Genomic DNA, 16048 nt, shown 5'->3' with positions numbered 1-16048 from the left:
CTTAATTAAAACTTAATAAACTATAATCTCTAGCTTCCACTCACTGTTGTACTCACATTCACAAAAGAGTGGCGTTCCAGCAGATGATATAAGACACAGGGGAAGTGCATATAAGTGATAGACTTTCAACACCCATTCACTACCATTATAAAGCTGAAAGAAGAAAGTCATATACACCTAGGATGGCATGAGGGGGTGTAAATCATGGGGTCATTTTTGGGTCAGTTTAACAAACTGACTATGAAAAAGACTTAATTTATTGGTGTTAATTAATGGTAAGGATAACATTTAATTTTACTTTTTAAATAAATTATTGTTTCTGTTTATACTATTTGATGAACCTGATTGATTATCAGTGTAGAGCATTGTCAGAAGTGCAGCATGAAGAATCGTGTTCCTGCTAATTACTTTATTTTGGAGTAACTAAGGAAGCATGACTGAAAGAGGAAAGAAATGGTGGAATAAGCAGATTTACAGAGGTGTAGTGTGATGTGACTTTGCTCAATGGAGTCACGCAGGTCTTGACATGAGGGCTGCCACTCATGCCACAATGACTGCTTAAATACTGCTTCACTAATGCATCAGCTGAAACAGTTTAGCAATCATATTCCACAGCCGATAGAATGTAATACTCAGTGCCAAATGATCGAGCTCATTCAACAAGATATTACAGTGTAGAAAACCAGCAAGCAATGATTCAAAACTACTTTTCTCATTGCAGCTGCACCACAGGTGAGGACTTTCTGAGCAAACAGGGCATCGATTACTCAACCTGGGGTTTGTGGCAGAATCATTTGGCTTTGGGAATCATGACTCTCATCTTCCTCATCATCGCTTACCTCAAGCTGCGTTTCTTCAAGAAATTCACCTGAACACAAGCTCATGTTCTTCCTCACACACTTCCAGAGCATCCACCAAATACCATTTCCCGCTCTGACAGTCGTGATGCTGAAGGAAATCTTAAACATTCATCCAATCTTGCTGCAGACAGAAATGAACGTGAAGAATTGACTGCGCTCAGGCTTATTGTTCTCAAATAGTTTGCACACTAAAGATTTGTTTTAAAAGTAAGGTTTTTCTTTTTTGCTCAGTAACAGTACAGTTACTAATGAAAGTCAATGTGGAGTCTTTTATGGATATGTTCAGTTAGTTTCTGTTTAACAGACTTTTAGTTTATTTCTATCATTTCCTATATTTCTTTACTGATATGATTAGTTGTTTAGTTCAGCGGTGTCTCATTTAATTTACCTTTTGTATCAGTACTTAAGTTCTTCCTTCTGTGCTCTTTGTCTGTTCTCGTTCACGTTATTGTTGGTTTATGCCTCCTGTTCTGTTTGGATTAAAGACTTTGTGGTAAGGACTAAATCTGTTCTCTGTCTGTCTGTCTACAACACATTGTATTTACTCCAGTTTGACACCGTTTAGATGTTTTGGTTGGCTGTATGTTCTTGTTGGGGGTTTTCACAGTGCTGCCATAGAAGAACCATTCTGGGTTCCCCAAAGAATCTTTCATTGATCAGTTCCTAAAATATAGCCTTAAAGCTATTGATGGTTCCATGAAAAATCTGTAATGTCATTGGAATCTATTCAATGTACAAAAGAGTCTTTATAGTAGAAAATGTTCTTTTTGATTATTAAAATGTTTTTCACAGTAAGAAAAACTGGTTCTTTTAAAAACTGTTCACTGAAAGGTTCTTTGGAGAACTAAACATGGTACCTCCATGACAGGGGTGTAAACTCGGTCCTGCAGAGTTTAGCTTCAACCCCAATTAAGCACACCTGAACCACTGAATCAAGGTTATACTAGGCATGCTAGAAACTTCTCCGCAGGTGGAAGGGATCCCTTACACACCAGCAACATAGGACGGGGAGCAATAGCCAAAAACGTCATAGAAGAATACTACAACAGATTGAGAAAAGCACCAATGGAGGAACTTCTGGCAGGAAACAGCCCAGAGTATTTTATTGGAGACACAATTGATACAGGCAATAATTAGGGAAACTGACACTGCTTTCTACGACACTCCGGGATATGTGCAAAAATTCCAAGAGAATTCCTTGGGCGTACATCTGTACACTGAATCAGGGATGATGGGCAGTGTCATCTCCCATATAGCAAAACAAAAAAAGATAATCCAATATTATGCTTGGTTTTTCCAGGCAAAGGAGGAGACGCCCCCAACTGCCAGTAAGTGGGATGATTTCTTTAGAGCGTTCTGTCCAGACTACAAACAGACTACAGTTTCTTAAAGAAACATCAAAAGAGTCCGCAGCCAATGAAATGACATCTACAACAGTCACTTTTACTCCATTCTTCCAAAGTATCTTTGAAGGGGTACTGAACACTTTGAAAGAGGAGAAACAGAAATGTGAAGAAAATCTGTATTACTGCCTGGATATAATTTGATTCCTTTTGGAAAATTACATGTCCATCTTCGTTTTTTGGAGTGGGGTACTCTAAGGTGACCCTAAAATGTATTTTGCCAATATTGCTGTGACACTGCCAATTCAATTCTTTGTGAAAAAAACATCCCGTCAGACCACTGGAATTCATTTGCACCATGTTCACATCTTTTGAGGGGCAATCTTCCCAGGATCTACCTGTCCGACATCTAAAGATGCACCATTTGCTGAAGAGAGGTGAGCTAAGAGATAAGAAAAAAGAGGCAACAACGTGACTGGCAAAATCAGAATTACACCAAAAATAACATCAGCAAAGTGCAGTGATGCAGCCCAAGCCCTATCTAAATTAAGCCGAATGTAAATATGTGACAGTTCTCAATGTGATGCTTGTCGTTATCCTTTTTTCAGCTCTGGATCTAGTTTTTACCCAATGAAGCCACAGGACTGGATGAAGGTGCAACCAACGAATGCTAATTTGCTGTCCATGGTTCTGAAACGAAATCGGAAATCGGACCTGTTTCTTTAATAAATGACAAATATGGATCCCTATAAGATTAATAGTTTGTGTTAAAACTGTATAATGAAAAAGGATAGAAATGTAACATTTTTGAGAAGCAATTTAAATGAAACAATTTAAGTAAAGAAGTTCAGAAGCAGTTTTGCATGCGAAGCAAAAGCACTTTTGCACTTCTGCCATATGTCATAAATGTAATTAAAAAACTAATTAAATTTGAGAACGCAAGTGCAGTACCTTACAAATAGATTCCCTAAAGCATCAGGCTACCAAAAAAAAAAGTTATCAGATTTGATATATTATGTGGTTTTCACCGAAACAGAAGCTTCAGCATTGGGGTATTAAGGACAATGTTTTCGTCCTGGATAATTCAGGACAGGAAGGTTTTATTTAGGACTGCTGGTATTTGTTCCCTTTCTGAGGTATTTGTTTTTACTCATGGCAGTTGTTAAGCATCTTTGATTTTTACATGTCGACTACTAGCGGTGATCTTGAGTCAAAGCCACCCCCGATCCGGTGGGACAGGGGTACACTGATCTCCGTCTCCTCGTTGTTGTGCACTAGTGCGTATCTGAATATGGAACAGTCCAGACTCCAGGAGTGCCTGTTGAACCCAAACCCACTGTCGTCTCCTTGCCCGGTTCTGTTGATGTCTTTGTAGGACACTGCGAGGTCGACGCCATACTGTCCGCTCCAGACCATCTCCCAGTAGCTCAGGATGGTGTTCATCTTCATCTCTTTCTTCACAGCAGTTCAGTCAGTGTACTGTTTGAGTAAATGAATTACTCCGGGATATTGGTTTGTTTTAACTCAGAAGGAGTGTCAGCCACATTAAAAAAGTTAACAGCTTAAGTCATTTGTGGATTAATGCGTATTGGAGACGCGAACCGTTTAAAACGATTCAGTTTGATTTAGTGAACTGAATGATTAGTTCGCGAACCGGATATCCAGCTGCTTTGATTTGAACTCTCTCTCACAGCAGACACGGAAGAGAAGACAATGCTGAATAAAGTCGTCGTTTTAGCTATTTTTGGACCAAAATGTATTTTCGATGCTTCAAAATATTCTAACTGAGCCTCTGACGTCACATGGACTACTTTGATGATGTTTTTCTTACCTTTCTGGACATGGACAGTAGACCGTACACACAGCTTCAATGGAGGCACTGAGAGCTCTCGGACTAAATCTAAAATATCTTAAACTGTGTTCCGAAGATAAACATGTCATGATGTTTGTGGTTGGTGTCCAGCATGCAGAGGCAGCAGATACACTGGCGGTCAGTGCGGCAGTAAACCTCCAGGAGCTTATGATGTTGGGGGCACGTCTTTTTTTGGAGTTCTCCAGTGACGTCCACCAGTAAGTGTGCTTTCCCCACATTCAGTTCATTGTGCAACCTGAGGTGAGTTTCACAGTAAGACGCCAAACACACCAGACATGTTTTGATGGCTTTCTCTTTCCTATCACTGCAAGAGTCACACTCCACATCATCAGCCTGCTCCGTCTGAAGTCCTGTCCTCTCCAGTGCCTCTGCAACACAAGCAACAGATTTGTCTGGATCTGATACAGAAGCACTGGAATCATCCAGATCTGCACTAGGAGCATCGTATTCTTCTGGATCTGTGGCTGGAGACTTGGATGTTTTCAGATCTGCAAATGGAGCCCTGGTTTCGTCCAGACCTGCAGCTGGAGCCTCAGATTCTTCTGGATCTGTCTCATATGAGGAATTCTGTTTACACCGAGGGAAGCTGGTTTCCTGCAGGTCCTGGAGGCAGACGGAGCACACGCGTGAGTCCTGTTCATCTGCCATTTGCATGAAGAACAAGGAGCTCGCTGTTAAAGGGACTCTACAAACAGTTTAGTTTCGTTTCTTTCTTTTCCTCGTGCTTGTTTGTGGGTGGGACTCTCTTATGTGTGTGTGCGGCCACAGATAAAGAGACAGAACTGAAACTTGCTCTAATGTGAAACCTAAACACAGAGAGACCAGTGACTGTTTGCCAAGTTGCTCTTGCTTTTAGTTAAGCAAAACTGACAAGCTAGAAAAATGAATTCATTTTTTGAGTGTACAGGAGAGACTATTTCCCTTACTGTGTATTTGCATGCAGAACAAAAGTGAGACGTACATCTTAAACTGTTTTTTTCATTGGCGGATTGTACATTTGGACTGTACATTTGGGACAACTGAAGAGTAGAAAAAACTTTCAAATACCTTTAATAATTTGTACAAGTCTACCTTTAATTATAAAGCTAAAGATATAAACTAAAAAACTGTCCTGAACTTATAGTTTTTGTCCCAAATTCAATCGGTATATGCCTGAAAAAGTCCCTGTCTGAAAGTAAGCCTTTTAGTTGAGAAAACGTTTGAGACAATATTGTTATGAATCATTTATTCGTAATATTTTATCAAGTGAGATCCAATTGCATTTCAAGACTTGTAACTGATAATAAAATGCACAGTATTCTTCATGAAGTATTACTTGTATTTTTAATATTTTCATCATGAAAGGACATGAATCAAATATAAGGTCATATCAGCTTCCTAAAGCTGGTGGTATCATAATGGTGGTGACTTCATGATATGTTAATGCTTATACATATAAATGCCCTAAAGCTTTGCATAGGCTTTATCATTCCAGTCATTGTAATTCTTCCCTGATAGCACACGTACATCATTTACATCTGGAAGACGTATTTTTTATGTCAAATAGAGATCTTTTAGATGTTTATGATTTAGAATGTATGTAAAACTGACATCTTATAGACATCTGTGAGATGTTTGTTCACAGCAGATGCTTTCCAGATCAAAAGATCTTTAACTGACATCTTGTATACATACGTGTGCTATCTGGGTTGTGACCCGCCATGAGTTTTTCTTTTCTTTTCCTTTTCAGAAATGAAACTTCATTCACATACATAAATGCACACATTCTCTCGTTCCTCATTGAACACAAACACACACACTCACACACTCGCGCCTCACATAATACCCGTGGATCAACTTTGCTTCAGGTAAGTAAAAACATGGTTTCTGTGAATAATTATTTACAGTAGTTTAGTTTAGTCATCAATATTTATTCTTTTTTCACTGCAAATTTTGAAGGGATTTATGTGATACTTCCCAGACAGCACACTTGCATTTAAAATATGTCTGTTAAAGATCTGGAAAGCATCTGCTGCGTACAAACATCTGACAGATGTCTATAAGATGCCAGTTTCACATACATTCTAAATCATCTTAAAGACATCTAATAATATCTATTTGACATCTGATAGGAAACATCTTAAAGATGAATTGCAGATGAGCAAACACTCTTAAACTTGAGTTTAGAGGCAGATGTGTGTCTCGATGTCATCTGACTGTTAAACCATCAGCTGTTCCTAAGGGTTTCCAGGTGCGATGGCAGACACAGACCTTCTGATAGATGAAGATTTGGACAGCAGTGAATCCAGGACACCGGCGTCTACCTTCTCATCGCCCAGACGAGGAGTTACCGTGAGCTTCCACAACATCAGCTACAGCGTGAAGATGAAGAGCGGCTTCCTGTGCAAGAGGAAGGTCACGCAGAAGAACATCCTCATCGAGCTCAAGTGAGTCTAGTGCTGTCAGATCTGATGCTGTTTGATCACAGTATTCATGTTTCATGGTTTTTAAATAGTCAGGCATTTCAAAATACCATGATTTTGAAAAGGGTCGGTACCATGGTATTTTTGAAAGCACCTTATAGTCGCGCATTAACTCCATGGTTCATGAATTTCAGCACAGTGATATAGGGATGCATGGGGCACAAACTAACGTGGGGTTTAACAAATCTTACAGTATTTACTATTTTCCATATCAGAACTATGAAGAAAATATTGCGCCAAAATCCTAAAATTTATCTGACCATAACGAAAGTAAATTTCTGGCTGAAGTAAAGTATTATCTTGGTTTTAGTGTTTATTTAAAATGAGACAAATATGCTATTATTTTAATCTCCAATCCGTTATTTATCTGTTCAGATAGGTCTTTAATGTTTGGCAGAAGACACTAACCGGTTTTAAGTTCCCGTTGCACAGATGACTGTGTTACAATGTGCCCCGCTATTAGAGCTATGCTTTTCTATGAGATCGATAGCAATATGATTTACACTAGTTACTTTCGCAAATTTTAATGGGAAATAGATGATATTGTTTACTGAACAAATAGCTTTTTCTTCAAACAAATTCATATTTTCTTAGGGATAAAAATCTACTTCTGCTTCTGCTCTAAACTATAGTGATCACTTTTACATTACTATAAGGTTACAATTAACAATAGAGCTAAAAACTTAAAATTCAATGACTATTTATTAGTAAACATAATAATAAAACTCAAATTAAAAAGTGTATGCAAACATGCAAATTGCATATAATTCATAATTCACATAATACATTTTTTACATTTATTAACTTTCTGAATTATAAATATTCTATTTGTTTTTGAAGTATAATAACAAACATACACAGTGGCTGTCATAACTTATTTCATAACAGACATCACTAACAGTTAAAGTAAACTAATATTTCTCAAAATGCTCTTCTCTAGAATTAATTTCTCTAGCAAATAGCGAGCTATGTGGTACCTGAGGTATGACGGTCGATGTGGCATTTTGTTTAAAAGCTGTTTTAATGACGTCTCTCCACGGTTGAAACACAGATTGAGCGATTACACAAGATGGTCATTCATGTTTATTTCATGTTAAAACTAGTAGAGGAAGATATGATAACGTTCACTTGAGCTTCATCTGCCAAGCGATCTTTCACGCTACATCAAATAGCGTCAAAACAGCATTTGAATTTCCTGGAAAAAAGTACGATTTGAAAGATCATGAAACTTTGTTTGTTAACAAAATTAGCAATTAATAAAACTGGAAGCTTTGACGTTATGCACAAGCAGTGGTACAAATGCATCCCGAACCGAAAGACCCCAAAAGTTTCGATACGAATACATGTAGCCTACATATTATAAAAATGTGTTTGTTTAATATCATTTTAGATAAATTATGACGCTTTTGTGTGAGAGATAGAAAGTTAGATTTGAATGCATAACCTGTGTGTTCAATCTGCTTGTGTAAGCAAGCATGACTGGTGACTAGTGACACTTCCTCATCTGAAATCAGGAAATTATTTTATCTATCAGTCAGAGACATGAGCTTAAAGTATTGGCCCTCATCAGGGTGTCTAGCCTAACTCACCCAGTAAATCAGTTTAGCTCATGAATATGAATAATGTCATGTTAAATTATTTTATTATGTAATCGAAGCTTGTGACCGCTTGATATAATCACATCCCTTTTGTTGCTGTAGCCTGTTTCACTGTGGACAAATAAAATAAATAAAATACAGTTTTCTTCCGAAATGAAACTGCAGTTCAACTGAGGCTCATCCATTCAGAATCTTATGTGTGTTTACTTTTGATGTTATTTTATGTGATTATATGTAGATACTTATGATGTAATTCTGTGTTATTTTCTCTAGTGGTATTATGAGGTCGGGATTGAACGCCATATTAGGAGCCACTGGGAGCGGGAAATCATCGTAAGAGCCGTACAATGTAACAAGCTGTTTTTCCAAAAAGTGTAACATGACAAAACTTCTCAGGTTATGAATGTAACGCTGATTGAGGTGCTGAACTGCATGGGAGAGGCAAGCTCAAATTTGACAAACTTCTGGTGAGGGGAGCCTAATACCGCCTAATACGGAGCATGAAGCCGGATGGCTGGTGCTGAAGAATGTTTATTACACACTGTAAAGGAGAACTGCAAAGGAAACTCAGTTTATTAGTAGACACATAACCACCAGCAATTTAGTACACATATAAGTATATACAGGAAGTATATACATACTCACCCACCCTCCTGTGCTGGACCACCGCTCAAGGAGCGCCTCCTTTTAGTCCTGACCATCAGTAAGGTGGATGCTATGAACATAGAACCAGCCAAAAACATCATAGGTCCAGCATAGGAGACTGTTATGTGAGAAGTTTCCACCTAACCTCGATCAGCGCGCCCTCGCCTCTCTGAACTTCTCGACTACCGTCTCGACGTAGGTACGGAAAAGTTCGGAAGGCGAAACCGGAGCATCAAGGAGAAAGCATCTTTCTTTATTGCCAGTGTCTGCAAGGTTCACCCACAGATGTCTCTCCATTATGACCATGGCTGCCATAGACCTGCCCATGGTGGAGGCGGCCTTCTCAAGACCTCGTCAAGACAGCGGCACATTAAATTTCACATAGAGTAACAATAAGACAACACCACAATTTACAACAATCAAAAGCTGAGTAAAACCAAATCAGCTAAAACAATTACAAGTGTACGCTAAAACATTTTGCAAAAGACATTTAAACGTGCTTAGGGTTGAAAGTGCATCTAAATTGAGTACATTTTGCAATTCATTCCAGGCCCAAGGAGCATAAAAGGAAAAGGTACCTTTGCAGAATTCTGACAATACCCTTGGCACTTTTAGCTTAATATGGGAACCAGATCTAGTACAATAATTATTTGTGTAGTAAATTAAGAGATTTGATATATAAAAGGGTAGTTAGACTAACAAAACTTTTGCGATAAATAAATACATATGCAACTTTCTCCTTTGATGTAAGGATAACCATGATAAAGAAGCATATAAAATACAATGATGCATCTGTGACTCTGCACCAGAAACAAAGTGTAAGGCTGCATGATACACAGAATCTATTCCTAAGTAGGGTTGTAGCTGCGTGCATATATAGAAGATTACCATAATCTATTATAGATAAGAAGGCATTCTCTACTATTTTCTTTCGGGCCTCATAAGGAATTTTTTTTTTAAACGATAGAAGAAACCTAATTTAGGTCTAAGCTTCTTCAACAGTTTATCAATATGTACATCAAATGCTAATCTTTCATCCAGCCATATACCTAAATATTTGCTCAGCTATGGTCAGACAAATAACGCTCGTCAAGGCGACCTTGCGGCGTCACTTTGCTGGCACGCTTCCATAGTAGAGGTTCTAGTTAGAGGCTGTCCCCGACTAACTCGTTGGTGTTGCTTCAATGTATGCTTCAGACACGGGTCACGACGAGGTGTTCCCCATAGCGACCCCTAGAGGATGCAGTTCAAAGTTCCCTTGAAAAGGAACATTGAAGAACTGGTTAAAACAGACATGCATGTATTTACTACCAGTCAAAAGTTTTAAACAGTAATGTTTTTAATGTTTTTTTAAGAAGTCTTTTCTGCTCACCAGGCCTGCATTTATTTCATCTAAACTACAGCAAACACAGTAATGTCAAAATGTCAAAAATAACTGCCTTCTATTTGAATTTATTTTAAAATTTAACTTGTTCCTGTGATTTCAAAGCTGAAATTTTAGCATCATATATATATATGGTTTTTACATTTATTTACAAATGTCTGTGTTTTACTGCAGGTTTCTGGACGTTCTGGCCGCTCGTAAGGATCCTGCTGGTCTTTCTGGAGAGGTTCTTATAGACGGAGCTCCACAGCCTCCAAACTTCAAATGTCTGTCTGGATACGTAGTGCAGGTATAAAACACACTCACACACACACACACACACACACACACACACACACACACACACAGACACACACACACACACACACACACACACACACACGCACGCACATACGCACACACACACACACATACACACACACACACACACACACACACACACACTACATTTCCTTTCTTCTGTTTACTTAGTCAACAGTCATTAGAAACATTTTCTCCTTACGTCTGGAGCACAAACACTAAATAATCCATATCATGAGCAGAAGAGCTGGACTGAAACTGTTCAATTAAATAGCTTAATACTGTCCATTTGACTGAACTCCATTTGACTGAAGTGTAATCTAATTTCAAATCACACCAGCATGTCATGAGACTTCTTGTGTTTACTCAACTTTTGTGTTCAGAAAATGCTCTGTCATGGTTAAAACACAAGAAACATCCTGGAACTCAGGCTTTGTGTCATCATATCAGATTTTTCACTACATGATTATCATGGCCACAAGAATTCATGATAACGATCAGGAGTGGAAAGCCTGAAGAGAAACTAAAAGTATATTATTTTCTAGTATTACCCTATACTAAAAAGAAGTTTATTCAGGTGTGCTATTAGTATATTTCTTTTAAATTAAAAATAGGAAAGTATGCTTCTGGTTTACTTTATATGTACTTCTCAGAAATGGACTTTATGTATTCAGAAATACTGTATACTTAAAATGACATTTAAGTATGCTTGACTTATACTTACAAAAACTCTAAATATATTTGAGCTATTCTCCTAGAATGTGTTTTCATTATTATATGATAGAGGGCGCCAGTACAAATCTTCTGCACAGAAGTGTAAAATAGTAAACTATCACAAACTAACACATGTAATCTAATACGATCATCTGACATAAAACAGTATCAAAACTGTAACATTATGGAATGAAATGTTGACCGATGAAAAGGTAATAATTACAGTCGAGCTTTGGGGGGTTGATCGGCTCCATCTACGTTTTGATTATCAATCTGAATCCAATTCATAGTCTTTTTTAAGCTTTTTGTTCAAAATGTTTTTTTTTTTTTTTTTTATGAAACTCACCCACATTAAAGTGTTTAAAAAAAGAATGCATGAAGTTATAATAAAATGTTTTTGTTTACAAGCACATACCTGTTCTTTCTTTAGATGTTTTGTATGTTCAGATATTCATACAATGTGATTCTGGAGACAGACCTTAGTTTCAATAGTCATGTCAAAGCAGTAACTAAATCAGCATACTATCATTTAAAAAACATTGCAAGAATTAGATATTTTGTTTCCAGTCAAGACTTGGAGAAACTTGTTCATGCCTTCATCACCAACAGGGTGGACTATTGTAATGGGCTCCTCACCGGCCTTCCCAAAAAGACCATTAGACAGCTGCAGCTCATCCAGAACGCTGCTGCCAGGATTCTGACTAGAACCAGAAAATCTGAGCATATCACACCAGTCCTCAGGTCCTTACACTGGCTTCCAGTTACATTTAGGATTGATTTTAAAGTACTTTTACTTGTATATAAGTCACAAGACCTAGGACCGAAATATATTGCAGATATGCTCACTGAATATAAACCTAACAGAGCACTCAGATCATTAGGATCGAGTCAGTTAGAAATGCCAAGGGTTCACACAAAACAAGGGGAGTCCTCCTTTAGTTACTATGCCGTCCGCAGTTGGAATCAGCTTCCAGAAGAGATCAGATGTGCTTAAACACTAGTCACATTTAAATCTAGACTTAAAACTCATCTGTTTAGCTGTGCATTTATTGAATGAGCACTGTGCAATGTCCGAAATGATATATATTTTTACTGAAATATATATTTTCACTGTTTATTTATTTATTTAATTTTATGTAAAATCATTTTCTTACTGTTTTAAATTCATTTTAAATAAGTAGAGTTTTAATAATTTTAAAAGTTTAAAATTGCTTGTTTTATTCTTGTTATTATTTTTCTTCATTACTATTTTACTTTCTTTTATGTAAAGCACTTTGAATTACCATTGTGTACGAAATGTGCTATATAAATAAACTTGCCTTGCCTTGCCTTACAACAAAATATATACAAATTAAAACCTAAACAGAACATAGTAGTACACTTAAAATACAAACCCGATTCCAAAAAAGATGGGACACTGTACAAATTGTGAGTAAAAAAGGAATGGAATAATTTACAAATCTCATAAACTTACATTTAATTCACAATAGAATATAGATAATATATCAAATGTTGAAAGTGAGACATTTTGAAATTTCATGCCAAATATTGGCTCATTTTGAATTTCATGAGAGCTACACAGTCCAAAATGTTGGGACAGGTAGCAATAAGAGGCTGGAAAAGTTAAATGTACATATAAGGAACAGCTGGACAACCAATCTGCAACTTATTAGGTCAATTGGCAACATGATTGGGTATAAAAAGAGCCTCTCAGAGCGGCAGTGTCTCTCAGAAGTCAAGATGGGCAGAGGATCACCAATTACCAATTAGAAAGGAGTTTCTCAGAGAAAAATTGCATAGAGTTTGAAGTTATCATCATCTACAGTGAATAATATCATCCAAAGATTCAGAGAATCTGGAACAATCTCTGTGTGTAAGGGTCAAGGCCGGAAAACCATACTGGATGCCCGTGATCTTCGGGCCCTTAGACGACACTGCATCAAATACAGGAATGATACTGTAACGGAAATCACAACATGGGCTCAGGAATACTTCCAGAGCTTCCAGAACATTGTCGGTGAACACAATCCACTGTGCCATTCACTGTTGCCAGCTAAAACTCTATAGGTCAAAAAAGAAGCCATATCTAAACATGATCCAGAAGCGCAGGCGTTTTCTCTGGACCAAGGCTCATTTAAAATGGACTGTGGCAAAGTGAAAAACTGTTCTTTGGTCAAGCGAATCAAAATTTGAAGTTCTTTTTGGAAAACTGGGATGCCATGTCATACGGAGTAAAGAGGACAAGAACAACCCAAGTTGTTATCAGCGCTCAGTTCAGAAGCCTGCATCTCTGATGGAGTTGATGAGTTCTAGAACAACATATGCTCCCATCCAGACGTCGTCTCTTTCAGGGAAGACCTTGCATTTTCCAACATGACAATGCCAGACCACATACTGCATCAATTACAACATCATGTCTGGGTCCAGGATCAGGATTGATATGTCATCTATGTTGTATACTGAATAAAATATTGATATTTGAAACTTCCACATCGTTGCATTCTGTTTTTATTCACAATTTGAACAGTGTTCCAACTTTTTTGGAATCGGGTTTGTATGATGTAAAGTTCAATCAAAGAAAACTCACACTTGCAGTATAAAACTACTAAACCAGTAGTTTACTGAGACTATACTTTAAAGTGTACAAATTATTTTATTAGTAAACTATAAGTCCACTTTTAGTATAATTGCAGTACAAACTACAAACATAAAGGTAAACTAGTTGTGTACTCAAAGTTTGCTACAGTTGTACTTAAAGTATCCTTAAAATTATACTTTTATATGCTAGAAAGTGGGCCAATTTAGTCCCAAGGAGTTTTGTAACTGTACACTTACAAGTATACTACTACTATTTTTTCATATATGTGTATTGTTTTATGTGTATGCTTGTTTGCTGCAACCAAATTGCCTTCGGGAAATGAATAAAGATGAACTGAACTACTAGAACACTGATATTTGTATACTTGCTACATAAAGTATACTTAAAAACAATCTTGAACTTTATTGAAGTATACTTCTTTTTGGTAGGAGTTAGTATTCTATACGCATCTATACAAAAGCATTTCTGCATTTTATTCAGTCACAGCGATTGCTGGATGCAATGGCGCTGGATAATTATGTGTCATATGTTATGTTATGATATGTTATGTGATTTAAAATTTTTAAATATTGCCAAAACTGGTAGTTGTTGACACCCCTATTTAATTTTTTTTTTTTTTTGCAGGATGACGTGGTCATGGGAACACTGACGGTTCGTGAGAATCTGCGTTTCTCAGCAGCTTTAAGGCTCCCGAAGTCGATCAGTCAGCGAGAAAAAGATGAGAAGGTTGAGAGACTCATTCAGGAGCTGGGATTGAGCAAAGTGGCCGATTCACAGGTAACAAACCAAACACACATTCATCTGACTGACTACATGTAAAACTAGATAAAAAAGTTTGTCAAGACAAACTTTAAGTTGGCTTGAGAAAGCCTGACCAGAAAGTTTGAAAAGTTTGAAAAGTTTGAAAATGTGAAAAGTTTAAAAAGATTTAAAAGTTTAAGAAGTTTAAAAAAGACAGTGATTAACATATTGCTAGCATAACAAGCAAGTGACTACCATGTCATTAGCATGATTAGCAAAGTTGCTAGCATGATTAGCAAGTGACTAGCATGTACTTAGCATGATTAGCAAGGTATCTAGCACGTCGCTAGCATAATTAGCAAGTGACTAGCCATGTCGCTAGCATGATTAGGAAGTAACTAGCATGTCTCTAGCATGTTTCTAGCATGATTAGTATGCGACTAACAAGTTGCTAGCATGATTAGCATGTTTCTAGCATGATTAGCATGTGACTAGCATGTTTCTAGCATGATTAGCATGTTGCTAGCATGTCGGTAACATAATTAGCAAGTGACTAGCCATGTCGCTAGCATGATTAGCAAGTTAGTAGCATGTCGCTAGCATGTTGTTAGCATGATTAGCATGTTTCTTGCATGACTAGCATGTGACTAGCATTTTGCTAGCATGATTTTAGCATGATTAGCATGTTGCTAACATGTTTCTAGCATGATTAGCATGCGACTAACATGTTGCTAGCATACTTCTAGCATGATTAGAATGTTGCTAGCATGTTTCTAGCATGATTAGCATGTTTGCTATCATGTTTCTAGCATGATTAACATTCGACTAGCATGATTAGCATGTTGCTAGAATGTTTATAGCATGATTAGCATGCGACTAGCATGTTGCTAGCATGATTTTAGCATGATTAGCATGTTGCTAGCATGTTTCTTGCATGATTAGCATGTTTCTAGCATGTCGCTAGCATGTCTCTAGCATGATTAGCATGTTGCCAGCATGTCGCTAGCATGTTGCTAGCATGTTTCTAGCATGATTAGCATGCGACTAACATGTTGCTAGCATTATTTTAGCATGATTAGCATGTTGCTAGCATGTTTCTAACATGACTAGCATGCGACTAGCATGTTTCTAGCATGATTAGCATGTTGCTAGCATGTTTCTAGCATGACTAGCATGCGACTAGCATGTTGCTAGCATGATTTTACCATGATAAGCATGTTGCTAGCATGTTTCTAGCATGTGACTAGCATGTTGCTAGCATGATTTTAGCATGCGACTAGCATGTTGCTAACATGTTTCTAGCATGATTAGCATGTTGCTAACATGTTTCTAGCATGATTAGCATGTTGCTAGCATGTCGCTAGCATGTTTCTAGCATGATTAACATGTTGTTAGCATGTTGTTAACATGTTTCTAGCATGATTAGCATGAGACTAGCATGTTGCTAGCATGATTAGCATGTTGCTAGCATGTTTCTAGCATGATTAGCATGCGACTAGCATGTTGCTAGCATGATTTTACCATGATTA

The 16048-nt window shown here is 37.4% G+C and overlaps 1 protein-coding gene across 2 annotated transcripts in view; it reads left to right on the top strand.

Moving 5' to 3' along the window:
* The window catches only part of LOC132118599 (broad substrate specificity ATP-binding cassette transporter ABCG2-like), a 60075-nt gene that overhangs the window by 22258 nt on the left and 21769 nt on the right, over positions 1-16048 (top strand). Inside the window, exon 15 of one of the 2 annotated variants that reach the window (XM_059528550.1) lies at positions 722-1435. The exons of the other annotated variant lie outside the window; for it this stretch is intronic. Coding sequence (XP_059384533.1) covers positions 722-872 — 151 coding nt within the window. The 3' untranslated portion in view covers positions 873-1435. Of the gene's footprint in view, positions 1-721; positions 1436-16048 lie in introns of those variants that run through there. 2 annotated transcript variants of the gene reach the window in all.

Source organism: Carassius carassius, chromosome 37 (genome assembly GCF_963082965.1).
Source record: "Carassius carassius chromosome 37, fCarCar2.1, whole genome shotgun sequence".
Classification (NCBI taxonomy): Eukaryota; Metazoa; Chordata; class Actinopteri; order Cypriniformes; family Cyprinidae; genus Carassius; species Carassius carassius.
Note: the sequence above shows the minus strand (reverse complement) of the source record. Positions and strands in the feature narration are given on the sequence as shown.